General features: G+C 37.5%; 1 protein-coding gene across 1 annotated transcript in view; it reads left to right on the plus strand.

The window, feature by feature from the left end:
- The window catches only part of SLIT2 (slit guidance ligand 2), a 400034-nt gene that overhangs the window by 221848 nt on the left and 151712 nt on the right, over positions 1–26474 (plus strand). Inside the window, exon 5 of the mRNA XM_052642277.1 lies at positions 25422–25493. Coding sequence (XP_052498237.1) covers positions 25422–25493 — 72 coding nt within the window. The remainder of the gene's footprint in view (positions 1–25421; positions 25494–26474) is intronic.

Consider the following 26474-nt stretch of genomic DNA (forward strand, 5'->3'; position numbering starts at 1 on the left):
GGAGAGGACCCAAAGAAAGCAAAAACTATAAATGTGCAATAATGTTATTATCTTGTTTTATTTGTATTTTCCCTAAAAGTTGACTCCAGAAAAAATAAATCAACTCAGTTGATACTTAAATGTAACTGTCATGTTGGTTTGACTGCAGTTTTGATAGCTTTTCTCATGGGGCATTTCTTGTCTCTAGGTGCTGGATCAGACGCACGTATGTTAGACTCCTGGCATAGCTCGAAAGCCTCCATCAGCTATAAATGGAGAGCACTTTTATCATATCACTGTTTTTTCTTTTTTTATGTATATCACAATCTTTTGATAACATGGAACTTGCTTTTAAATTTGATATTTAAGAGAAAACTTCTTTAAAGTCTCTTAGCCTGACAAGTCCTCAGTTCTGTGTCTCTGCCGTCTACTGCATTCAGCACTTTTATTTTTCAGTGTATTTTTTAAATTGCAGGATAATTGCTTTATGTCGCTGTATTAGTTTCTGCTGTGCAACAATGAAAATCAGCTTTCTGTATAGATATATCAGAGAAGGCAATGGCACCCCATTCCAGTACTCTTGCCTGGAAAATCCCATGGATGGAGGGGCCTGGTAGGCTGCAGTTCTTGGGGTCGCTAAGAGTCAGACACGACTTAGCAGCTTCACTTTCCCTTTTCACTTTCATGCATTGCAGAAGGAAATGGCAACCCACTCCAATGTTCTTGCCTGGAGAATCCCAGGGACGGGGGAGCCTGGTGGGCTGCTGTCTATAGGGTCACAAAGAGTTGGTCACAACTGAAGCGACTTAGAAGCAGCAGCAGCAGCATACATATATCCCCTCCCCCTGAGCCTTCCCCCAGTGCCTTTTTCATTGTCAAGTCCACCTGTTCCATGAAGCTTTACTCTCATACTGTGGGGCCATACATCTCTACGCTTGTTTCCCAGTGCCTACATCTCCATGTGTGTGTTAGTCTCACAGTCGTATCTGACCCTCTGGGACCCCGTGGAATTCTCCAGGCAAGAATATTGGAAGTGGGTTGCCATTCTCTTCTCCAGGATATCTTCCTCATCCAGGGATAGAACCTGGGTCTCCTGCATTGCCGGTGGACTCTTTACCATCTGAGCCTCTGTAACAAAAGATTTTCTTGCATTCCATCCAGATATCCTACACATATCTTATCCTAACCCATACTTTCTTTGCTTTTGCAGTAATGTCAGCCCTGTTACTTGGGCACCAAATAAGTAGCCTGTCTGCGTCCAGGGCATGGAAGGGAGCTGTGGAGGGGTGATTTAGTGATACACTGGCAACACGGATGAGCCCCAGCCCACTAAGAACCATGTCAGTTTCCTCCATCCTCTTTGCTCCTCTCCTGGCCATTATTGCAGAGAGCTCTGTGCCCAACCCTGTTATTAAATTATCTGCTATTAAAATGATAAATTGGTTTCTGCTTCAGTAATTCAGTGTGCTTGAAGACTACTGTTTACGGAATCTTGCTTTTATATTAATGTGTTACTTTAAAAGGTGATATTTCTTACCTGAACGTCATATTTTCCAGAATTTACTGTTTATTTCTGTTATTAATTTGGATCCTTTAAAAATATCTTAGAGAGTGTTTTTAAGTTAAGTGTATTTTCCATAAGTAAGAGTTGTAGGAATGTTTATTGAATGTTGTTGAGAATGTTAAAAAGGATTTACATAGAATCAGAAGACTGAAAGGGGCGTATGCCATCACCTTTCTCTTTCATATTACCATTTCTTCTCCAGGTTACCATTTGCATTCTGTAACCAGGTCCAGTTTTTGCTGTTTTTCTGTTAGCACACTTTACCACAAAGCACTTACTAGATCTGTACTTCATGCACCAACAGCAAACATGTATGACCTTGTGCATGTGGCTATGTGTAGTTTTCCAGGGTCAGATTCACCAATTTAGTGAGAGTTTCCAAGGTTTCTAAGTTCCCTTTCCCTTGTAAAATAAAAGAATCACTGCTATAGTGGAAAGGACTCCTCACTTCTATAAAATTAGCTTCAAACACAAATTCTACCACTTGCTTGTTTTGCAACCTCGAAGGAGAAAAGCTACTCTCTAACCTTGGTTTCCTTTAAGAGTCCCTTGAAACTGTCGCGTGGACTAAATGAAATAAAATATACAAAGCCCCGGCCCATAACGGTTGCTTCCTAAATGCAAAGGAGACTTTGTCCTTGTCTAAAAGCCATCATTCCCACTGTGGCATTGTTCTGTTTCATTTATCATCAGAGATAGAAACCAGCTGCTCCAGTCTCTGTGCATGACAACTGTCTGTGTGCTTAAAGTACTTAAGCAAACCCTTGCTTCCTTAACCACAGGTTAATTCCTTTGACCCTTCATAGCCAGTTGTCAGATGGGAATTTCCTCAGTGGTTTGCCCACTTAAGGCGGTATGTCTCTAGAGGCCAGTGGTTGAAGGGGAAGCTGGTGTTATTAACAGCAGAGCTGAGTACCAGTTTGGATTCTTGTTTTTCTGCCCCATTGTCTCTGCTTTGCCATAAAGGAGGGATCAACCCAATAGGATGATTCCCAGCAGCCCCAGACACCACTTCTGCCTATAAACGGGGAGTGAGTATGAGGAAGTGCTACTTTTTAAAGGATGAATAATGAAGAAGAAAGATTGAAGCAGCAATAATGGGAGAAGTCTGAGGAGAAGTCTGGGAAAAGTGTTTGAAATTGTATATAGGATTTCCAGCCAGTCTGGAGACAAGAAAAGCCAAAAGTCAGTATGCAAAACAAATCGTTCAAATATCTCTTTTCTTATGGTCAGAAATGAATCAGGCAGCTTTTAAAAGCAAGGACTTAACAATTTCAAATTGCAAATTAAGAACAGATAAAAGAAAAATATGCATTATTTAAATGAATTGCTGCCTCTAAAAGGCCCCTTGGCATGTTTATCTGTTTGAATAGCTAACTAAATTCTAGATGCATAATATTACAATCCTGAATTTAAGACTAGCTATTCTTTTTATTAAAACTGTATGTACAGAGAGTGAATGGGTAACTCCATCAAATAAATGATCTTCAGAAAATCCACTGTACACCCAGCTCCTCTTTGTTGTGTGAAATGAGAGAGATGAAAATACCTTATACACTTTTAGTTTTTGGTGTGATGCGTTGTTAATATTTTTCCCTGAGCAAAGGCAGGAGAAAAGTTAAATGTGGAATTCAGGACCCCAAGATATATGGGGATTGTAAGCGGGACAGAAACAGAGGTGGCCCTGATGAATGCTTGCTCTAAGGAGGTAGCTTTGCAGAAGGAAATGGTATTCTTTGAAAAGCCATTCTTTGGACACATAATATCAATCCTCTTTCCCTGTTAGTCACGCATTAGCCACAAGATTCTGACTTCTTACCACTATTAATAAAAACTTCTAAGTTTCTTGGCAACAACTTTTAAACCCAGCAGTTTGCCTTGCCATTTGGGAAGGCAGCACATTCTCTGAGGAGCCGGAGCCTACAGTGAGAGATCTGCGCACCTGGTGAGCAACGGGGAAGGGGCCAGGCAGATGCAACCGTCCAAGAAAGAGCCAGAGGTTCTTGCTGCGTGCCGTGGTGACTGGTTGTCAGGTGCACCATGCATAACATGAGTTAGAGCAGCTGAAGTAAATTTAATTCAAAAAGTTCCATTTTTGAAGTCTGTTCAAGGTTATCCATATTATAGCATGGCTTTCATTTGAATCCCAACATCCTTTCTTGATTTGAGGAGAAAAGATGGAGCTAATCGGTAAGACATTCATGTGGGAGGGTGCCATATCCTGCGTTTCATGGAAAGAACTGAGTTGTAAACTGCTGATGAAAGCCAGCAGGTATGTGCCCTCGGGGATGCAGAAGAAGGATGAGCATCTTTGTTTGCCAAGGCATAGCTAGTTGGAAAGAAACAGTTCTTCAGAAAAAAACACACACACACACAACTGAAAAATACCTCTCTCTCTCTCTCTTTGACACACACTCACACTCATGGTAACTACAGCAGAAAATGAATTCAGAAGCAGTTGTTTCACAATAGCAGTGAAGTGAAAATCATTGCATTTTTGGCCACTTGACTCACTAAATAAAAGAAGGGAATAGAAAATAGTATTAGAGGAATCTACAGAACTTTCTCGGTGAAAAGATGTTCAGGATTATTCTCAAGAGAGAAACTGGTCAAAAGGAAATGGAAATTTTATAGACTGGGATTTTACCAAGCCTATAAACCCTTCTCATCACCCTGAGTGGCTGTCTGCATCCGGACTCCCTGGAGAGCTGACTCCCTTGTCTACTGAGGGAGGCGGCAGGTGGATGTGCCAGGGGGCACTCGGAGGGACCCCCGGCTCTTGGGAAGGTGGCTCTGGGAGCCCAAGTCTATGGCTCAAGGCCAGGAATCCTGGAACGTGGGCCTGATTGGTCAGGATGCATGTCCCCTCCCCAGAAGACCCCCCTCCTGCAATGTTCTCCAGGTCTGCACATGCGACCTGGTCCCCCACAGAGCAGGTATCAAGCACCCACACACGTGTGGCCTTGCAGCCATGTGCAGAGCTGGCGTGCCTGGGTCTGTGTCCACTTCCTCTGCCAAGAGTGTCCTGAGCAGGAGCCTGCTTTTGTAGACAGCTCTGTGGTTTCAGAGGGCTTCCCAGGTTGCGCTGGTGGCAAAGAGCCTGCCTGCCAGTGCAGGAGACATAAGAGATGCCGGTTTGATCTCTGGGTCGGGAAGATCCCCTAGAGGAGAGCATGGCACCCCGCTCCAGTATTCTTGCCTGGAGAATCCCTTGGACAGAGGAGCCTGGTGGGCTACAGTCCATGGGGTCACACAGAGCTGGACATGACTGAAGAGACTTAACACTAACACACACACACTCCAGTCAGTCAAATAACATGAGTAAATCTGTCTACCTACCTAACTTGCTATCTGTTATCTTTCTGAGAGACTCAAGAAATCTATGTTTTTCCTAATCTTTCAAAAATATGCACTGTTATTATTGTGCTAATAATGTACTAGTTGAACAGTACTAAATATCCTGATTATGTATTTAATAGTCTGCATTATTATATGATCCAGTGGCTGTAGTTAAGTAACCCAGAGTATGATATTTAAGAATTACTTTTGCTTTGAGAGGAACAGGAAAAGAATATTCCTGTCATCCCTAAAAGGACTTTCAGTTTTAAGTTTGAATTGTGAAGATTCATCACTTTTTTGAAGATTACTTCAGTTGCATTTAATTGTTATCATTAGTCACTATGAAAATAGTGATAGTCTATTTGTTCAGGGAGTGAAAAAAATCTGGGTAGGAGCCTCTGGAAATTCAGTTTAATTCAATTTAATTTTTTGCTTATTCGTATGATTTTTTATTTACTGGGAAGCTTTGTCCATGAGGAATTGTTAAATATTTTCATTCAGATTACTTGAAAAGTAGAGACAATGTACAAGCTTCATTTTATTGCACTGTTTTCTAATTTACAGAGAGAAAACCTATTTTTTTATTTTGATTTGCTTAAGAAGAAGAAAATAGAACATCAGTAATACAAGTATTAGTGAGACTACCAAGGACTTCAAAATAACTGATAATTAAAAGCTAGAAATATTATAAGGAAAACAGAAGAGATATAACAGCATATTTAAATTTTAAAATAAAATTATTGAAGGTATTTAATTTGTAACTAAGGCTAAAAATTAATTTACAATCAGAAAGCCACTGCTGTGTTTTATTTCTGTATCTACAGCTCAGTGTTTTTGTCTAAATTCCTAAAAATATAATTTGAAATGGCTAACCTGTCAAGACTATAGTCAGTAGCTGAGAACCTGTTTAATTTTTTTTCAGCATCATCAACTTTAGTTGCTTTGTTTGAGGAAAAGTATCTTTGATAAATTCTGAGCTTGATCAACCAAGTTGGGCAACTGAATCTCCGTCATGTGTTGATGCTACTTTTTTTCCCTCTAGCAGACCATTAGAGACCCATGCCACTTCATTCTCTCCATACAGAAAGTGAAAGCAGAGTTACTTGCCTTCTCTAATGATGCTACAAGGATGAATATGAAATCTTGTTAAACTGACTGAGCCATGTGGGTATGCTATAGAGTTGGGCTACATCTCTTTCAATGAGATATTGAAAACAGAACATCACAAATTAATTTTAAATTGGAATTTTGTATTTTAAGCCACACTTTAGAGATTTACAGTTCTATTCCATTTTTTCCAATGTGAATATCTGTTGGCACATCACTATAATTAACAAATGACTAAACAAACGACACCCGTTATAATAGAAGGCATCTGGAAGTGTCACTTCATCCCATCCCGTCAGCTACTGTCAGAGAACACGCAAATCACTCCAGATAGGGAGAGACTATATCCTATTTTCAAAGATCTGCTCTACAGAAAAACATATATCTATATTATTGATGAGAGAAAGCTTTGATCCAGCTAGGTTTGATGATTTTATTAATTTTTCAAATAATAAACATAAATTTGTTTTTACTCTTCTGATTTTAGCAAACTTCTCTGCTAAGTTAAAATGTTATGAAGAATTACACTTAGATTATTTGCTTATTAAATATATTCAGAAAAGCCATATTCTAAATCTAATCTGTGATTTGGAATTATACACGTTCCTATAATACAGTGAAAGTTATGCTGTGCATTTCACAGTTGATAACCTTAGTCAATTGCAGCACCTGCATCCATACTTGGGATAAAGTAACTTGATTAACCAAAGAGAAAGAGAGACCCCATTATGTTTCTCAGAATAATCTATTCTTACAACAAAGTAAAATATTCATCTCAGCCATAACTGAAGAGTAAGAATATTAGCATATTACCCAACCATAAAAAATGAAATTCTGCCATTCACAGCAACATGAATGGACCTTGAAATTATTATTCTTAGTGAAATAAGTCAGGCAGGCAGAGAAAAAAATACTGTATGATATCACTTATATGGGGAATCTAAAAATAATATAAATAAACATATATGCAAAACAGAAACAGACTCACAGCGAAAACAAACTAACGGTTACCAAAGGAGAGAGGGAAAAATTAGGGCTATGAGATTGAGATGCAAACTACTGTGTATAAAATAGCAACAAGGATATGTTGTGCAACACAAGGAATTCTAGCCATTATCTCATAATAACTTTTAATGCAGTATAATCTGAAATGGGCTTCCCTGGTGGCTCAAATGGTAAAGAATCTGCCTATAATTGGGGAGACCTGGGTTTCATCCCTGGGTTGGGAGAATCCACTGGAGGAGGGCATAGCAATCCACTCTAGTATTCTTGCCTGGAGAATCCCCATGGACAGAGGAGCCTGGCAGGCTATAGTCCAAGGGGTCCCATAGAGTCGGACACAACTGAGCAACTAAGCATGCCCAATCTGTAGTAATATTGAATAGTTATGCTATACACCTGCCACTAATATAGTGTAAATAAAGTATATTTCAAAAAAAGAATATTAAAATAATACATTTGTGGTATGTTTATAAATACACGTAGTTTTTAAACCTCCGCAAAGCTTTTTTCTTCAATATTAAGTCACCCAGCAACCTTCCCCTGGACATAGGTCACTAGTGTGACATGGGTAACCGTCCCAGCTCTGCGGGACTGTCATGGAGGTACTGAATCTCCATTCAGTCCTGAAGTTCAGTCCACTGTAGGCAGCAGTCACTCAGTCCCACTTGCATATGACTTTCTCTGTGGGGGATCAAACATTCCCCCTCAACGGTAAGGTTTTTGGAATTAATCCATCTTTTAAAGAAGTAATCCCATGTAGTGCAGACATTGCTTCTTTTGCAAATGGTCCATTTGTTCCCTAAACAGCCAAAAGAAATATTGCCATTAGCTAAGAATATATTGAATTTTGTTGAGATGTATAAAATTTCCAAGATCTTGTAAATAAAAAGCTGTCCGTACTTGGTAGGTTAATTTCCTACTAACACACACACACACACACACACACAAATGGCGTGTGTGTGTTGGAATTATTTTATTGTGAAAATGCCTCACGAAGATACACTGAAACTGAGAACTGCACTCAGATTGAGCCCTGAATCTCCTGCAGCTAATTTTCTATGTATAATAACTAAGTCAAGTTCACCCATATATCATTTTATGCAGTACTTTTGTAGCAAATTGATTTAAGTGGCTTTTTGGAACAGTTGTTGGGCAGAATTGATTCTGTGGCCTATAGATTAACTTACACAGCACAATTGTGTCTGGGTTGATTTTGGCGTCTAAATAGAGTTTTAAGCAAATGGAATGGTTGGTAGTGGCTGGAGTGAGTTCTCCATCAACTTAGTGAAATGTTGTGACGTATATTATTAAGAGATTCAGTAAAGTATGGTGGATTACAGTACCCATTGACAGCTGGCAAAGACAAAACAAAGTACTTGAGTTGCATTAGAAATTTTAAAGTGTATTTGTCTCCTTGAAAACGTATAATCTGACATGGTCAAAATTCAATTGATGAGATGTTCTAATTAGCAAAACCCTGGCATCACCAGATAAATAAACAAGTGAATAGAAGTGGGTGGATGCCTTTATATTCTCCACTCACATCTTTCCAAACCCAGAACAAATTCAGCCTGGATCATTTTAGGTTTAGCTTCCTGAGGGCAGGAACTTTCTGTTCACTTTTGAATCCCCAGCACTCCTTAAATGCTGAGGGTAATAGTTCCTTTCACTTCTAAAGCTCCATGTCCTTGTCTGCATATGAGTGATAACAATACCTGCCTCTTAGGTTTATGAATATTAAATGTGATAACAATACCTTCCTCTTATGTTTATGATTATTAAATGTGATATATGTTTAAAACTGGCTTCCCTGGTGCCTCAGATGGTAAAGAATCCGCCTGCAATGTGAAAGACCTGGGTTCGATCCAAGGGTTGGGAAGACCCCCCGGAGGAGGGCATGGCAACCCACTTCAGTATTCTTGCCTGGAGAATCCCATGGACAGAGGAGCGTGGTGGGCTACAGTCCATGGGATCACAAAGAATCAGACATGACTGAACGACTTAGCACACAACACATGTTTAAAACACTGGAATGATGGCTGAGTAAAAATGCATTCCTCCAAAGTATATAAAAGAAATAAACTGTGCAGTTTAAAAACTATTTAGCCCCGATTCTTCTTTTGCACAAGTTGCTGTTGTCTTTTTGTTTTGTCTTACACCATTTATCATTTTTCCCTCTTAATCTCATCCTCTCTTCTTTTGCCTGCCTCTGTCACCCCTTCTCTCTGTTTGCCCTGTTCTTTTCTCTCCCTTTCATTCTTTTTCTTTTTAATTTTTTTTATTGAAGGATAACTGCTTTACAGAATTTTGTTGTTTTCTGTCACACCTCAGCATGAATCAGCCACAAATATACATTTCTCTCCCTTTCTTACTTCGGCACAGCTCTGAGTTGTCTTTCTGAGTTTTCTTTGTCATGTTTAGTCCTCTCTGCGGGGTGGCAGTTGCCTCTCCATTAGCACCACAAGCTTGGGGGTAGGCAACCTGCAGTGAGACGCTCCTGCCATACTGCTCCTGGATTGAGGCTTGTGTCCTGGGAGAGGGGGTCATCAGGGGTGATGGAAACACTCACCCCCATTTCCTCCATCCATGAGGCCCCACCCAGGGTAGCTCACCGAATTCAGAACCTTCTTTTTTAGATATAGTTCAGAAATCATAGCATCATGAAAATGTGGTTTTGGATCTCCTGAAAATGTGTGCTAGCTGCATAATCAAGGGTGGACTGTACATTAAATGGTAACATTAGTTTAAGATTGCCTTTCAGAAATTATACAATGGCTTTTTTACATTCAGAACATTGTGGCATACCCGGATATGGGTTATGAACCTCTTATCCTTCTTTGTAATTCAGAAACTGTATACGATGAATTTAAATTCCCTGAATTTAAAATGTATCTTAAAATAGCTCAGAGCTTACTGGGATTGTTTTAAGTATTTATCGATAATGACAGCAATATGATTCACAGATACTGTGTTTAACTGTGCAAAAAGGCTTTTCTGTTTTCTGGTAAATTGTACTTTTGTAAATACAATTAGTATACTAAAATTTTACCTAGATTATAGGGCATCTTCCAAAATCCTGTTCGTTGGTGTATATTTCCACATAATAAAATGATAATATGTAGCGTTTACTGACTATCATTAATACTTGTGAGGTCCTTTGTTAAATATTTCTTATAATATTCCCAACAGCCCTATGAAATGGGTTCTAAATATTAGTCTTTATATAAAAATTAGGAAATGAAAACTTGCTGCTGCTAAGTCACTTCAGTCGTGTCCGACTCTGTGAGACCCCACAGATGGCAGCCCACCAGGCTCCCCTGTCCCTGGGATTCTCCAGGCAAGAACACTGGAGTGGGTTGCCATTTCCTTCTCCAATGCATGAAAGTGAAAAGTGAAAGTGACGTCGCTCAGTGGTGTGCAACTCTTCGCGACCCCATGGACTGGAGCCTACCAGGCTCCTCCGTCCATGGGATTTTCCAGGCAAGAGTACTGGAGTGGGGTGCCATTGCCTTCTCTGAATGAAAGCTTAGAGAAGTTAAAAAAAAAAAAAACTAGTGCATGGTCGTAGAGCTAATGAAGGCACATCCAGATAAAACTCTTGGATGGCTAAGGCAGAGACCAAGCCCTCAAGTTCACCCTGACGTGGAGGGAATAGAGAGAAACATGGATCTGGCTGCGGCACCACTGGCACGATCTGGTGCTTGTTTTGTGCCTACCACCCCGCCAAGCATTGCACAGGCTTTAATTTGTTCCAGCTCTTCCAAGTGATAACTGTATGAAGTGGGTGATATTATTGTCCCCACTTTACAGATTGAAGGAGTGAGGAATTAGAGAGGCAGAGTGCTTGCCCATGTGACAAAGTCAGTAAGTGCAGAGCCATGTGAGTCTAAACCCTCTAGTCTGAGTGGCCTGGCTGTATTCCTCGCTCTGTTCACAGGAAGACAGGATTGTTCACGCTTGATGTGTGTCACATTTAATTAAGACTGAAATGTTCTAACTTTCACCCATCACAACCATGTTTCCTTTCTGTTCCCTTTAGAATAGCTACCCTGTGGGGAATTCTGAGGAAGGGGAGAATCCTTGATGGGGAACACTTCTCCCATGCCCCTCAACCTCTCCACAAATTGCATGAGTTCCCTGGGATGTGACCCCTGAAATATTCTAACAATACTAGATAATTCTGTGAATAGGTAGGATGAGACTTTACTACCTATAAACTAGTCTTTCTCTTGGACTAATGCAAACATCTGTTTCTTACTTGAAACATTTTTTTTTTTTCCTTATTCACCCATAGCTATTTGGATCTTTAAATACTTAAGGGCTTACCTTGTAGTGGGTAAAGAATCTGCCTACAATGTAGGAGACCTGCGTTCAATTTGTGGGTCAGGAAGGTCCCCTGGAGAAGGAAATGGCAACCCACTCCAGTATTCTTGCCTGGAAAATCCCATGGAGAGAGGAGCCTGGTAGGTTCCCAGTCCGTGGGGTCACAAGAGTCGGACACAACTTACGACTAAACCACTACCACCAGATGCTTAAAAATAGTTATCTTCCATGAAATATATTGTTTGGTTATAAAAGTAAAAAGCTTCACTAAAAAAATATATACTTTTTAACAAATTAGGAATTTAGGCTATGATGATTTCTACAGGTTGACATACTTATTTCTGGCAACTTATATTTATCTGCTTTTCTAAGTTAAAATCTGAGCAAATACTAATTTATCATTACTCAGTAGTTTTCAAAGTAATCCATGGAAGTACAGATTTATGATATTCCCGGTCAGATTCTAAGAGAGGTTAAACTATGGAGGAAAATAAAATTACCAGTAATTAAATTTACAGGCAGGTTTGCCATCTAAAGCAAATTTATGGCTTCATAGTGAAAGATAGTTTAGACACTTTCATGTAGAGCGAATCCATTTTTACATGATATAAGTATTATACATTGCTGTTTCAATTTATATAATTAAATGATATCATTGCACTCTGAGGTTAATGGGATACTCAACTGGAAACCATACGTCGTGAGCAGTAAAATAGCAGCATTGCAGTATTAGCTCTTTTGTTAAAAGCTGATGCAGTATTTCAGCGCCATTAGAGTACATTCTACCTTTTAAAAATCTGTAGAACAAGTAAGAGAGATGTGCTGATTAAAAAGAACATTTTCTTGAAAGTTGCCTTGATTTTTTTAGAAATGGAAGGATTAAGTGAAGATCTGTAAAGAGTTCTTAGATGAATGCATTTGCCAATTATTTTCATTGTACCTCCTATTCAAAATAAATTTTCTAGAGACTCTTCCAGACTTCACGTGAGGTTTCTAAAATTATCATCAGGTGTTATAGTAATATAGGACTGTTTTAAGTTGAAAATCATTGCGATCTGTTTAAATCTGAGAAGAAAAACTTTCTTAGATCATAATATTTTACATTTTTCTACCTAAATTACAAGTAGTGATCTGTAATTAAGATATCTACACACCAAATATATATATGTGTGTGTGTGTGTGTGTGTGTGTGTGTGTGTATACATGCACACATACCGTTGCTTTCAATAAGTTTTTAATCTCTATATCTTTCTCTCTTTTTTCTCTATTATTTCTCTCTCTGTCTTTGTCTGTCTCAATGTACATACATTTAGAAAAAAATAATGCTTTTTTAAATCAGCATCAGTATGGCTATGCATATATGGATAAAAACAGTGATAAGAAAATAGTATGTCTATTCCCATTATTTTTTTGCATCGTAACATTTACAGATTGTTTTTTATTTTTTAATAAGAACATTTAACATGAGATCAACCCTGTTAACAAAATTTTAGGTGTACAATACAGTATATTAACTGTAGGTACAACATTGTACAGCATATCTCTTAGAACTCATCTTTCATAACTGAGAGTTCATGTTCATTGGTTAGTAACTCCCCATTTCCCCTCCCCACAGCCTCTGGCAACCACCATTCTATTCTCTGCTTCTTTAAGGTTTTTTTAATAATTAATTAATTTATTTTAATTAAGAGAATAATTACTTTACAATATTGTGATGATTTTTGCCATATATCAACATGAATCAGCCACAGGTATACATGTGTCCCCCCAATCCTGAACCCCTTCCCAGCTCCCTTCCCACAAAGTTTTATCCCAAATGCAAAACAGAAGAAATCAAGAGATGTTTTCACAGCCTATACCAATTCTATGAGCGTGATCAAAAGAATATGTCACATATTGCAGAGCTGTTGTGGGTTTATGGAGGAAAAATCAGGGGAAGAACACTATAACTCAATGTAAACAGTTGAACCAAAGCCAACAAGTCTTCTAAGAGAGGATTATATCTGCAAGGGTTCAAGATGATTTAAAGTAGTAACCACTCGTGCTGACCATGGGCCAATAATTGGAATTCTGTTATATTGAGCAAGTGGAAGTGTGGTCAGTCATGTCTGACTCTTTGCGACCCCATGGACTTTAGCCTTACCAGGCTCCTCTGTCCATGGGATTTTCCAGGCAACAGTACTGCAGTGGTTTGCTATTTCCTTCTCCAGGGGATCTTCCTGACCCAGGGATCGAACCCAGGTCTCCTGCATTGTAGACAGATGCTTTACTGCCTGTGCCACCAGGGAAATCAAAAACAAAACTATCACAAAGAAATCAAAGAGCATATTAAATATACTTGTCCCCAGCACAAGTAGTTGTTAATTTTTAAATTGCCTTACAAAGCCTGTTGCATGTATCAACTGAAGAGTAAACAAGTGTGCTATATCCATACAATGGAATGTTGTTTGACAATAGAAAATGAACTGTGGATACATGCTACAAGATGGGAGAGGAAGAGGGGAGTAAATGCTTATGAGTCTAAAGTTTCTTTCAGGGGTAATGAAAATGTTCTAAATTTAAAATATGATGATTGATAAACAACTCTAAATGATCTAAAACCATTGAATTGTATAGTCTAAACTGATAGACTTTTAGGTACATAAATTTTATTTCAGTAAAACTCTTAAAGTCTATTTGTAAATGTTTTCTCTTGGTGGGGATTATAATTTGTTGAGATTTGAGTTTGTCAGTTTTATTTATTAATCAGTGATTTGTAGCTTTCCAGTTGAAGTTTGCCTTCAATTGAAAATATTTTCATAGCCATGAAGAATCACTTTTTAATTGGAATATGTAAATTCTGGAAGGCAAGGCTGATGGTTTGCTATCTTTATAGAGCAGTTTTTATAAAGTCAGAATTGAGTATATATATATTGGCGAAGACCCTTCATTGTAAGTATATCTTTAAGAACAATTGGGAAGGAAAAACAATAAAACTTTATGTTCTGAAGTAGATATTGTTAGATATTATTTTCCAGTCATTCTTGCACAGAGGTTTCTGCAGCTTTGCTTTGCTTTGTTTTATTACTCGCGCACCTTGTTCTGAAGCAACTTAGCAGCGGCAGCGGCACCTTGTTTCTCTCTGCTAATAAGATTAACTGAAAATCCATAGTCATCTTATTTGAATGTTCTGGGATCCCTACACAAACTGTCTTTCCTTCTAATGAATCGTTAAATGCAGCAAAATTTTGTTTTCTTTCCATTCAGTGCCAAAAATGTCACCCTTAATATATCCATATGCCTCCGGTCTTCTTATGCTGGTCTCTTTTGAAACAGCTTACCATTTCTTCTTAACAATTTATCCCTACTGCTTTTCCTAAGACCCAGATGCTTTCCCCTTGCTAAAGCATTTCTTGATTTATATGTCATATCATTCTTATTATCACTCATTATTTAATTTCCTCATGCATGTTACCATGTATATGTGTTTGCTCTTTATTCATATATATATGTATGCTGGTCTTACTGATTATATTGAGATTTTTTAATGAAAAAATAGTATCACATCTTTGATATGTCTCAGTACATGAATAGTGCAATTCCAGATACAAATACATGGAGTTGTATTCAGGAAACTGTTATTTCTTTATTTGCATCCATGTTTTATGGACTAAATTATGAGACTCACACATATCCTTGGGCCTAATATTGAGAAAATTACAGAGATTTTATGTCCATCCGCTGAAACTGAGACTATTGTGTAGGCTTAATAAAGATTTTCAGTGACTGTGTTCCACTTGAAATATGTAATATTTATACTAACACCATGATTCTAACTTTGTTATTACGTTTATCTTACTGATCTCAGTAAAGATATTTGGAAATTTAAAAATAATATTTTAAAATATCATTTTAATAATAATTTTTAACCATATCTTTGGGAAGAAAATAATATCATGGTCTTAATTTAGCAGAGTAAACCATGACATTTTCATGTAATATATCCTAAAGGAGACACCGAGTACCTATTAAATAAATAAATCTGTTTGGAAATCTAAATGTCAATAAGTATAATCCTAATTCCCTGATCAGTTTTGGACATTTTTATTTATGCTTTATAGAGTCTCAAAGAGTCGGACATGACTGAAATGAGTTAGTATGACCACAGCGAGGCACTATATTAAGCCTTGGCAATGCAATGGTGAATTATTCAGTATCTGTTCTCAGAAAATTTTGGCTCTTGTGGGGCATGTCAACAAGTAGACTAGCTATATGACCACAGCTAAATTGCATATCCTCTGTAAACTTCAGTTCCTTGCCTCCAAATGGTAATAAAAGAGTACTTCTGATATGATTATAGAAACAAATCAAAGTGTATCACCTAGCGGTTAATACTTTCCCAATGCAAGTTATCTTTGAGTATTATCTTATCCATCAATTCTAAATTGAACACATTTAGGTATCTATGGAGTCTTGCAACTGTCATCTGTAAGTTATGTAAAAACCTGTTGACACTTCTTCTTATGTGGAAGAAAGCACTATTATCAAAGCATATTGGAAATTAGAAGAAAAGCATTGTTTAGTTGCCAGGTTATATCCAACATTTTTGCAGTCCCATGGATTTTAACCCACTGGGCTCTTCTATCCATGGGATTTCCCAGGCAAAAGTACTGGGGTGGGTTGCCATTTTCTTCTCCAGGGGATTTTCCCAACCTAGGGATTGAACCGGTGTCTCCTGCATTGGCGGTGGGCTGTTTACCTACCACTGAGCCTCCAGGGAAGCCCAGAAGAAAACTAGGTGTGCGTTATTACTACTATGTTTGATAAAGCTTTGGTTGCTGAGTACCTGAAGTTGTTGAATCCACACTTACAAGACAATTTTTAGTAGAGAAACAGCACCAATAATCTCTGAAAAAAGACCATTCATATATTGGACAAAAATGATTTCTTTTAAAGATATGCTACATTGGATTAAATTAAGACCAGGAAGAGACAGGATATGTGTGGGAGAGACAGCCTTGTTTAGCAAGAAGCAGTGGTCAAGTTGTTGGTTAAAAACATACCATAAAAGAAACAGAAGTATCACAAAGCAATGATTATGTCATATCTTATGCTGTGAGTAAATACTTTCGGATGCATGAGTGAGAGAGTAAAAGTAAGAGAGAGAAATAGAACACAGCTGACTTTCCCACCTTCAGATATTGAAGTCTCCAGTACACTAAGTACACTAAGTACTCCTAGGAACAGTAACCTGCAAATATGAAATTTGTCAATGCATATCCTCTGAAAGAAGATTTATGTGTGCTATGTTAAATTCTCACAGTGGTACAAAGACTCATTAATCTGTCTTTCTCCCTCTGATCTCTTCATTGAACTCTAGTTTAATAACTCAAGGTTTTATAAAACAGTGACATTTACCTCTCCTGTGTTGCCTTGATATCAGTATATTTAAAAGTACTTTCAGGAGTCCTGTTTTCTTTCCTGATTTCCCCTTGCTGTGAATTTAATACCAGATTTTGCTACTTACCAGTGCTCCAACTTCAGGCTTATAACTTAACCACCTTTTTTCCTTGCTCACGCATATCCATTGCCATGTAAGATTTTTCTTCAGAATTTATTTTTCTTTCCATAAACCTTTGCTTATTAAAAGCCTGTGATATGCCAGGAATTCTTTATAAATAAGATGAACTAAAATATCTGCCTTTATTCATCATATTGTCTCAAAAGAAAGACAGTTATCACAAAAACAAATCAACTAAAAATTTGAGTGTTACAGTAATATGTGTGCATGCCAGCTTAAGAGCACAGAGGCTGAAAATAACTGACTCCTCAATAATAAATAGTAATGTTTAATAGTTAATTTGTAATTATATAACAAGCTTATTGAGATTTAGTTATTTGAATACTAATTTTAATTCATAATAATGTTGTTTGGACCAGGCAAAATGGCCCTAAGAGTGATTTATTCTAGCTCATTTTATAGATGCACAAATGGAGAGAGGGGTAAGTGACCTGCACAGCATCACATAGCAAATACATTACAGAGATCTTAGCACATGGTTCAGCTGGGGGATTGGAAAAGAACTATGTTTAAGGGAGTACTGTTTGCTCTGTGTCTTGAACAGTATATAACCCTGCATTTCATGGTGATAGGAGCTAGGTGCTTAAGAAAATAAAATGTGGATAAGCTGAAAGAGTTGGAAAGATGATTTTATAACAGGTGGGTTAAGAGAATGGAATCAATGAATGAAGGTCTGAAGTGAAAATAGAAGTGCAGAATGTATCAAGGAAGTCCCACAAGTGAGACACAACGTGAAGGCTTCAGGAAATTCCAAGAAAGCCATTGTAATTGGAGAAGAGTAGGCAAGGTGTAGAGATGAGGTCAAAAAGGATAAAGTGATGAGGTGTCCATCAATTATTTGGGAGTCTTGTAGACCTTATAATGCTTTGAGCTTTCCCCTCCTTTTAAGATGGGACATCAGTGAAGAATTTTGATTGGAGACATGACAAACTATGATTATAGGAAGGCGAAGGGAACAGAGAGAGACAGGAAGTCATGAAGATAATCCAGAGAAGAGGGGGCAGTAGCTTTCTCTGGGGATCAGAGGTGTAGGTAGACCAGATTCTGAAGATATTTTGAGCAGTCAGAGAGTTTTCTGGTGGATTGCATGTTGGGTGTAGAAGAATTTTAGATGTTGGTGAGGACTCCAAGCTTTCGGTCCGAACTACTGTGAGGATGGTGTCCTCTTAATTGAACTGTGTAAGAATTCAGGAGATAGTTATTTCAGTTGGACTTGATTTCAGTTTTGGAAATGTAAAGGTGGTGCCAATGTGGAGGATATATTGTTAAGGATCATAAATCAAGACAAAGATATGAGTTTGGAATCTCAGTCATGTATGGAACGGTGATGACTATTGTTATCCAACAGGAACTATGACAATAGAAAATGGGAGGAAGGAGCTTGATTCAAGATGCTGCTGAAGTAGTTTTATGAATGAGTTGGATGGAGTAGAAGGGGGAGGATCCAAAATGGGAAACTCCAGGGTGATTACTACTAGTACCACTTGCTGGGGATCCCCTGATAGCGCAGTTGGTAAAGAATCTGCCTGCAATGCAGGAGACCCCAGTTCGATTCCTGGGTTGGGAAGATCCCCTGGAGAAGGGTTAGGCTACCCACTCCAGTATTCTGGCCTGGAGAATTCCATGGACTGTGTAGTCCAAGGGGTCGCAAAGAGTTCCACACAACTGAGTGACTTTCACTTTCTCAGGCCTGGCTCTGGGAGGCCTATATCTTTACAGTTATGCAAATACCAAGAAGCCTTTTCTGTTTGAAACCACTTATGTTCATCTGTGTTCATATCCTTCCTACCAAGACTAGCTTCAGAATGGGACAGTCTTTTCCAGCTCTTCTCACTTTCTTATCATGTCAGAAAATGAATAAACTAGACTTTCAGATTTAATGTGATCAGTAATTTTAATTCACATGGAAAATTCCAAATCATGCCTGATAATTTGCAGTGATTTTTTTTGTATTTTCCCAGGTTTATTGACATACATAATATTCATTTAATGTATAGAACAAAATGATTTGATATATTACTAAATGATTACTGCAGTATGTTTTATTAATAATCATTGAAAGTGAAAGTAAAAAGTGTTAGTCTCTCTGTTGAGTCTGACTCTTTTCTAACACCCACCAGGCTCCTGTGTCCATGGGATCTTCCAGGCAGGAATACTGGCATGAGTTCCCGTTTCCTTCTCGAGGGTTATCTTCTCAACCCAGGGATCGAACCCATGTCTCCTGCATCTCCTGCAATGGCAGGCAGATTCTTTACTACTGAGCCACCCGAGAAGCCCTAAAACAGAAGTATCTTTGGTATTCTCTAAAATCTTATCCCACCATATTACCTCACATAATTTAAGGGCTTCCCTGGTAGTTCAGATTGTAAAGAATCCACCTGCAATGCAGGCGACCCAGGTTGGACCCCTGGGTGAAGAAGATCCCCTGGAGAAGGAAATGGCTACCCATTCCAGTATTCTTGCCTGGAGAACAGTCCATGGGGTTGCAAAGAGTTGGACACAACTGAGTGACTAAGCACACACACATAGTTAAAAAATCTGAATAAGAACTTTTAATATTTACCTTCTTAGAATCTTCAAATATATAATACATTATTGTTAAATAACAGTCACAATGCTGTACATTACACACCCAAAGCAGCACTTTAATCTTATAACTGAGCATTTGTACTTTTTTACCACCTTTACCCATTTCTCTAACCCACCCCCCAATTTCCCACCTCTGGCAACCACCAATATGTTCTTTCTGTGAGTTCCACTTTTATTTGAGTCCACATATAATGAGATCATACAGTATTTGTCTTTCTTTGTTTGACTTATTGCACTTATTAACATGTGCTCTCAGGGTCTACCCATGTTGTGGCAAATAGCAGGATTTCCTTCTTTACCAGGTTGAATAATATTCTGTTCCATCTTCTTTATCCATTCATCCACTGATGGACACATGTTATTGCTATATCTTGGTTGTTGTTGATAATGCTGCAATGAACATAGGGGTGCAGATACTCTTTCAAGAGAATGATTTTGTTTCCTCTGGGTATATACCCAGGAGTAGGATTGCTAGGTTATGTGGTAGTTCTATTTTTAATCTTTTGAGGACCTGCTATTCTGTTTTCCATTGTGGTTGCACCAATTTACATTCCCACCAATAGTTCACTAGTGCTCCCTTTTCTCTGTGTCCTTGCCAAAACTTGTTATCTGTTGTATTTTTGATGATAATCATTCTGATAAGTGTAAGGTGACATCTCCTTGTGGTTTTGATTTGCATTTTCCTAATGATTTGTAATGTTATGCATCTTTTCATGTGTCTATATGTCTTCTTTGGAGAATGTCTGTTCAGATGCTTTGCCCATTTTTAATTGAGTTGTTTGTTTTCTGATATTTAGATGTATGAGTTCTTTGTATATTGTGGACATTAACCCCTTATCAGATGCATGGTTTTCAAATATTTTCTCCAGTTCCGTAGGTTGCCTCTTCATTTTTTGATGGTTTTCTTTGCTGTGTAGAGCTTTTTTAGTTTGCTGTATATCCACTTGTTTATTTTTGCTTTTGTTGCCTTTGCTTTTTGAGTCGAGTCTAGAAAAAAATCATTGTTAAGATCAATGTCAAGGTGCTGACCACCTATGTTTTCTTTTTGGAATTTTATGGTTCTTGTCATATGTTTATGTTGAAGTCTTGAACCCATTTTAGTTTCTGTGTGTGAAACTAGCGGTCCAGTTTTATTCTGTTGTACGTGGCAGGACAATTTTTCCAAAATCATTTCTTGAAAAGGCTATCCTTTCTCCATTATATGTTCATTTTTTTCTTTGTCCTAAATTAATTTTTCATACATGTGGATTTATTTCTAAACTCTCAATTCTGTTCCATTGATCTGTCTCTTTTTCTGCTAATATCTTTCTATTTTTATTACTATAGCTTTGTAATATCGATTGAAGTCAGGAAGTGTGATGCCTCTGGCTTTGTTCTTTGTCAAGATTGCTTTGGCCATTCAGGTTCTTTTGTGGGACCAAATACATTTTAGGGTTGACTGTTTGTTCTTTTTCTGTGGAAAATAGAACATTGGAGTTTTGAGAAGGATTGCATTGAATCTGTAGATCATTTTGGACGTTTTAGTGACACTAGTTCTTCCAGTCCCTGAGCATGTGATACCTTTCCATTTGGTTGTGTCCACAAATTTACAAAGCAAATTTAGCCCCTTGTCTTCCATCCCAGCTCCTCAATGACCACACTTGTTTTCCCTGAACACTTTTCACATTTTTGCATTTTGCTGTTGCCTTCCTCAGTAAAGTTGAGTGAGTCCAAACTCTCCCCAAGTAGTCAAGCCCCTTAACGTGCATCAGAGACCTTATGTTTGAACCTAACCCCAACTCTCCACTGTATTGTTTAATGCTCTCCAAAAAACTGCCTAGTTCACTGGATACCCACCCTTTTTCCACAGTACTTCCCAATGCACCTCTTTGCCAATTGTCTCTGCCTGCTCCAAAATTCAATTTCCAGATTAATCTTCCTAAAAATCAACTCCAATCAAGCCATTTCCTTTTCTGAAGCACATTTTTACACTCTGTTGCCCCGTGATGTAATTACAGACTCTTCCATTGGCAGCTCTATCCTGCTAACTCAGTAGTTCTGGCTCATTCTTCTCATATCACATAGTTCACAAAACAATGCACTCTCATCAGTAATATCTCACATTGCCTACAATGGTCTTTCAAGGAACAGAGATATACTTAGTCTCCTAACAGAATAACTGTAACACGTATGTGACCAGTGCCTCTATAGTAGCTACTGTATGTCAGGCACTTTTTGACCACTTTAAGAATATGATTTCATTGAATCCACCTAACAGTCCTATAATGTAGACACTGTTATTGTTTCACTTTACAGATGAGGAAACTGAGGTACAGGAAACATAAGCAATTATCCCAAGGTCACGTGGTTAATAAATGGAAGAGCTAAAGAATTCAACCTCAGATAGCCTCAGCCTGTAGTCTATGCTGTTAATTCCTCTGGCATGTTTACCCTCTCCTTAAATTTCTGTCAACCACCCATACCAACACTGGAGGGTGAGAAATATTGAGCTCAATTGTTTTCATCAAATTTCCAAAAATTCCTTTTTTATTTTGAAAGTGGCTTGAGTCAGCTAACTCTCCAATAAATGTTACTTCTCTGATCTTTTAAATCACTCTTTTCAGATGGTACCACTCAGGCTTTACTTATCCTATATTCTCTTTGTTGTCATCAAACTGTGAGATAAAAAATCACATCTCTATACTGAGATTGAAAAAAAAAATCACAACCAAGCTCACGATAGACACTGTAAATTCTGATTTCCCAATTTTGTTAATGGTTCCTCTAATCTCAGTTAAAAGTGACTCATATCTCCTCTCTCTCTTTTGCCTAATCCACATCCACATACAATTCGCTTCCACGTTTGGTTCTTCATGCATTCCTGATACCACTCTCAATCTTTTGCACCTTTTCCATCTAAAGGGTGGGGGATGCCTCATCCATTAACTAGGTCAGAGTAAATAAGCAATGTTTTTATTAACAGTTATTCTATTGTTTGACAGTCTCATTGCTTTTCCCCCAACTATCATAAAAATCTTGTATCTGATTATTTAGATTTGAGTCTTTGACCCCTGATATTCTGCTAAATTCTGTTGACAGTTTAATCTAAGGAAAAACATCTGCTCAGCTCCCATCCACCACTCTCGCCTTCCTACCACTGTCGGCTGAAAGAACTCACTCTTTGGTGGGTACGAAAATGTCTGCTAATTGCATCACTGATTTCTCCTTCCAAACTCATCTCTTATTACTCCACTGCATGTTACACCTTCTAAGAAAACCAGACCAAAAGCTACTCCCATGAAAAGTTCTGCTTTGCACCTCCGTACTCTTGCTTGTGCCATTTATTTCACACAAAAATGCCAATGAAATAAGTCAGAGGCTGAGGTCGCAGAGTCCGACACGATTGAAGCGACTTAGCAGCAGCAGCAGCAGCAGGATGAGGTAAGAAAAAAATCTCTGAAGTTTTAGGTCACAGAAAGGATGTTTAGCACTAATACCTGACATCTCTGAAGCTTGGTTTCTTTATAATAATAAGTAATAATAACAGTGATAATAATAATACCTACTTCACAAGATGGCTACGTGGTTTAAAATATAAATTTTGATATTGTATTATTTCTAAAATTTAAATATTGCATATGGAAGTCACTAAAAACTTGTTTAGGTTCTTCTTCCTGTCATGAGTGAACATTGCCCACTTAACTTAAGGGAACTGAGATCCATAACTGAAGTTGGCTGCCAGAGTGAGGTGGGCACAAGAGCAGAGACCCCGTAGAATAGTCTACTCCTGGGGCAGTGACACATGAAACATTGATCTTAAGGCTCTGAGCCTAATTGTTACTCACTCTTATATAAAAGATAAGATGGTAAGTGTTAGCAAAATAAAACCTTTCTATGTTCTAGAATTCTGCCTGAGGCGATCAAAAAGACTAAAATCTGAACTCAGCATCTTTGCCACTTTTATTCACCTTGGGCTTTCCAAGTGGCATCCGTCTGCCTGCAGTGCAAGAGATGCAGGAGACGTGGCTCCATCCCTGGGCTGGGAAGATGCCCTGGAGGAGGAAATGGCAACCCACTCCAGTATTCTCGCCTGGGAAATCCCATGGATAGAGCCTGGCAGGCTACAGTCTATGGGGTCACAAAGAGTAGGGCACGACTGAACACACGCACACACACACACACACTCATACTCACACAATCTCTAAAGCAGTCTGTTTTGTTCTAGGAGAACAAAAGTGGAAAAAGAAAACAAATGATGAGAAAACACTGAATTGACAGAGGCACAACAATAAAATCACTATCGGTTTTCAAAGAGTGCTCTAGATTTAAATTTGCTTGAACTCAGTTTTTTCCCTTCTCACTTCTTATTACTTTCTGAAATGTCTTTCTCTAGCATCTCTCTTACCTTCTCTTAGCTTAGTAGCCTCCTTTGAGCACTGTTTCTGGCATTAAGGCTTTTAAATATGTATTCTTAATTCGATGTAATTAAACAAAGGAAGAAGGTCAGTCTGAATCAATGACAAGCTGGAGAAGCAAGCGATTTTTAAGGAAATGAAGTTTTATTACTCTTAGGGATATACTGAAGCTATAGAAAACAGTTCACTTAGAACATAAATGGCGACATTAACACCTACATAAGCATATCTTACAAACTCACTGTTTGGAATAAAACACACATGTACTTTTCTTTTTTCTAAGGACTTTTACTGTTTAAATAGACTAACGTTTGTTTCTACAGATTGCTTAGCGAACCTTTTTTTAAAAAATTTGAACATTGCAGATATTGAGATATAAATGCAAATCTCAGTTGTTTAAAACTTGGTGCTCATGAGGTCAAAACCACACACTAAATCTCTATATCAGCTAGTTTTCTCTATTGTGTGGTCATAACTGTGTGAGCAGCCAGCTCTGGTCATAAGCACTGGGGGAGAGGCTGTTGATGAATTTGTTCAGTATGCCTTCGCTTAATTGGAAAATGGCTCTGTTTCACAGCCACACACCCGTGGTCAGTAGCTTCACCTTTCTTCGTAAGCGTCGGTTATTTTGAATTTTAAAGATAATTTTAGTACCTTCATTGTTACTTTAATACTTTATTTATATGCTGTTTCAGCTTTCTGCTATGTGGTAATGTTATTTAAAATTTCCTCTTTTCAATGACATTTCTTGCATTGTGTATTTATATCCTACTTGTTAAGGCTAATAATACTATATGAGCTTATAGAATTGCGTCTGAACTCTGAAGGGAAAATAACGATCCATTTCATGAGATGAGTAATTTTTACAAACTCTCCTTTCAGCTCAAAGAGTGCTTTTTGTTCCCTTGATTAAAATGTATTTTCTCGATTAAATTAAAATGCAAATATAGATGGTCTGTGTTTATGGTTATAATAGAATTATTTAAAGAAGGTTTTAAATCAATGTGCTGTTAATATTTCATGCAGGAACTGTGGGTTTTATTGTTGGGCCAGTACTGCCATGTTCCATTTTCAAGATTACTTAAAGTGCTATGAAAACTTAATCATACTGCCCTGGTTTTATCAGTTTTGCCCAGTCTTCTCTAAGATGTTAAAAGGAACTATTTTCCTATATACTTCTTAAGTTATATCAGTGGTGTTGGAGAAATATCAAGTACTGTTTCTTTAGAACCCTTTAAAATTGAGTTATGAGCAATTTGCTGTTTGTTTTAAAGAAATATTTTATTACACAGAAGTGAATCAACTTTTAAATTTAAGAGAACCATATTTAATAATTTATTATGAACTAAAGATCTGAAAAGTTACTTCAAGAGACTATTTTGTCCAAATTTTTAATTTCTATTAGAAATATAAAATATTCGTATTAGAAATTGCATCTAGTGCTATTAATTTAATTATAATGATTTAGTGTTTCTTTTTTGGAAAGTGACATCACTTCTCAATAATTATTAAAATAACTCAAATCATATTTATAACTTGATCTTTTATCCCTTTTCTTTTTTAGTGACCTCAGTGAAAACCAGATTCAGGCAATTCCAAGGAAAGCTTTTCGTGGGGCAGTTGATATTAAAAATCTGTAAGTATTTTTTCTAATTGATACTGTTGTTTTTAAAGTTATCCATTTTCCAAGTTTAATTCATATTAAATAAAGTGTCAGGAAAGAAATGGTGAAAGCTTATGCATTTTATACTTCCTTAGGAGAACTGTAACAATAAGTTTTAAATCATTTTTACATGTTATCTGAAGGAAGTCTCATTTAGAAGATGTCTTGAAACTGAAAGTTATCAAATAATAACTGCAGTTGTTATCACAAGGTTCTTCAAACCTTCTGGTTAACCTTGTGAAGTCTAAAGAAATGATTTTATTAAAAGGCATTTACAGTGTATTTTCTTCCCTCTTACTATGAGCTTATTTCAATAGTACCTTTTTCACTTGTTATTGGTGTTTATTGGAAACACAGACTATTTTTTTTCTGGAAAGAGTAGATAATATTTTCTTGTTGGAGATACCTGTGGCCTAGAGCTACTGCTTTTTAAAATAGCTTTTAGATCACCATTTTTATTAAATTCCAAAGTGTGGGAATGAGAAAAGTGTCTTTCAATTTGTGTGAATACTTTTCTTAGATTTTCCCTTTTATCTTTATGAAAGAATGTATGCATAGCCTTCTTTAAAAAGCAAAGTAAAAGAAACCTATGTGTTTTTCCTTGGTAAATCTTTAATCTAGTGTCTGGTGTAGATGTGTTGTTTTGTAAGTGCACATAGGTCTTTACATATCAGATTTAAGATTACAGTGGCAACCCTAACATTATCGATATGTATCTTAATAAATATTAAAGTATCATATGAACCTTTTGAAACGACTGGTTTTGACCGACTGTAAAACTAGGATGTAAAGTGTTTTCTTTAGCTTCTGCATTAGTTTGGAATGTAAAGGGAAAAGCCCCTGTGTGCTGAGATTAACTATCAGGAATTCAGTGTTTCTTACCTTTGTAAGAAACGGGGCAGAAACTCTTTCAAGAATTAACTTACTTTCAGAATTTTCCATGGTGGAATCCAA

The sequence above is a fragment of the Budorcas taxicolor genome, chromosome 6, assembly GCF_023091745.1.
Source record: "Budorcas taxicolor isolate Tak-1 chromosome 6, Takin1.1, whole genome shotgun sequence".
Taxonomy (NCBI): Eukaryota; Metazoa; Chordata; class Mammalia; order Artiodactyla; family Bovidae; genus Budorcas; species Budorcas taxicolor.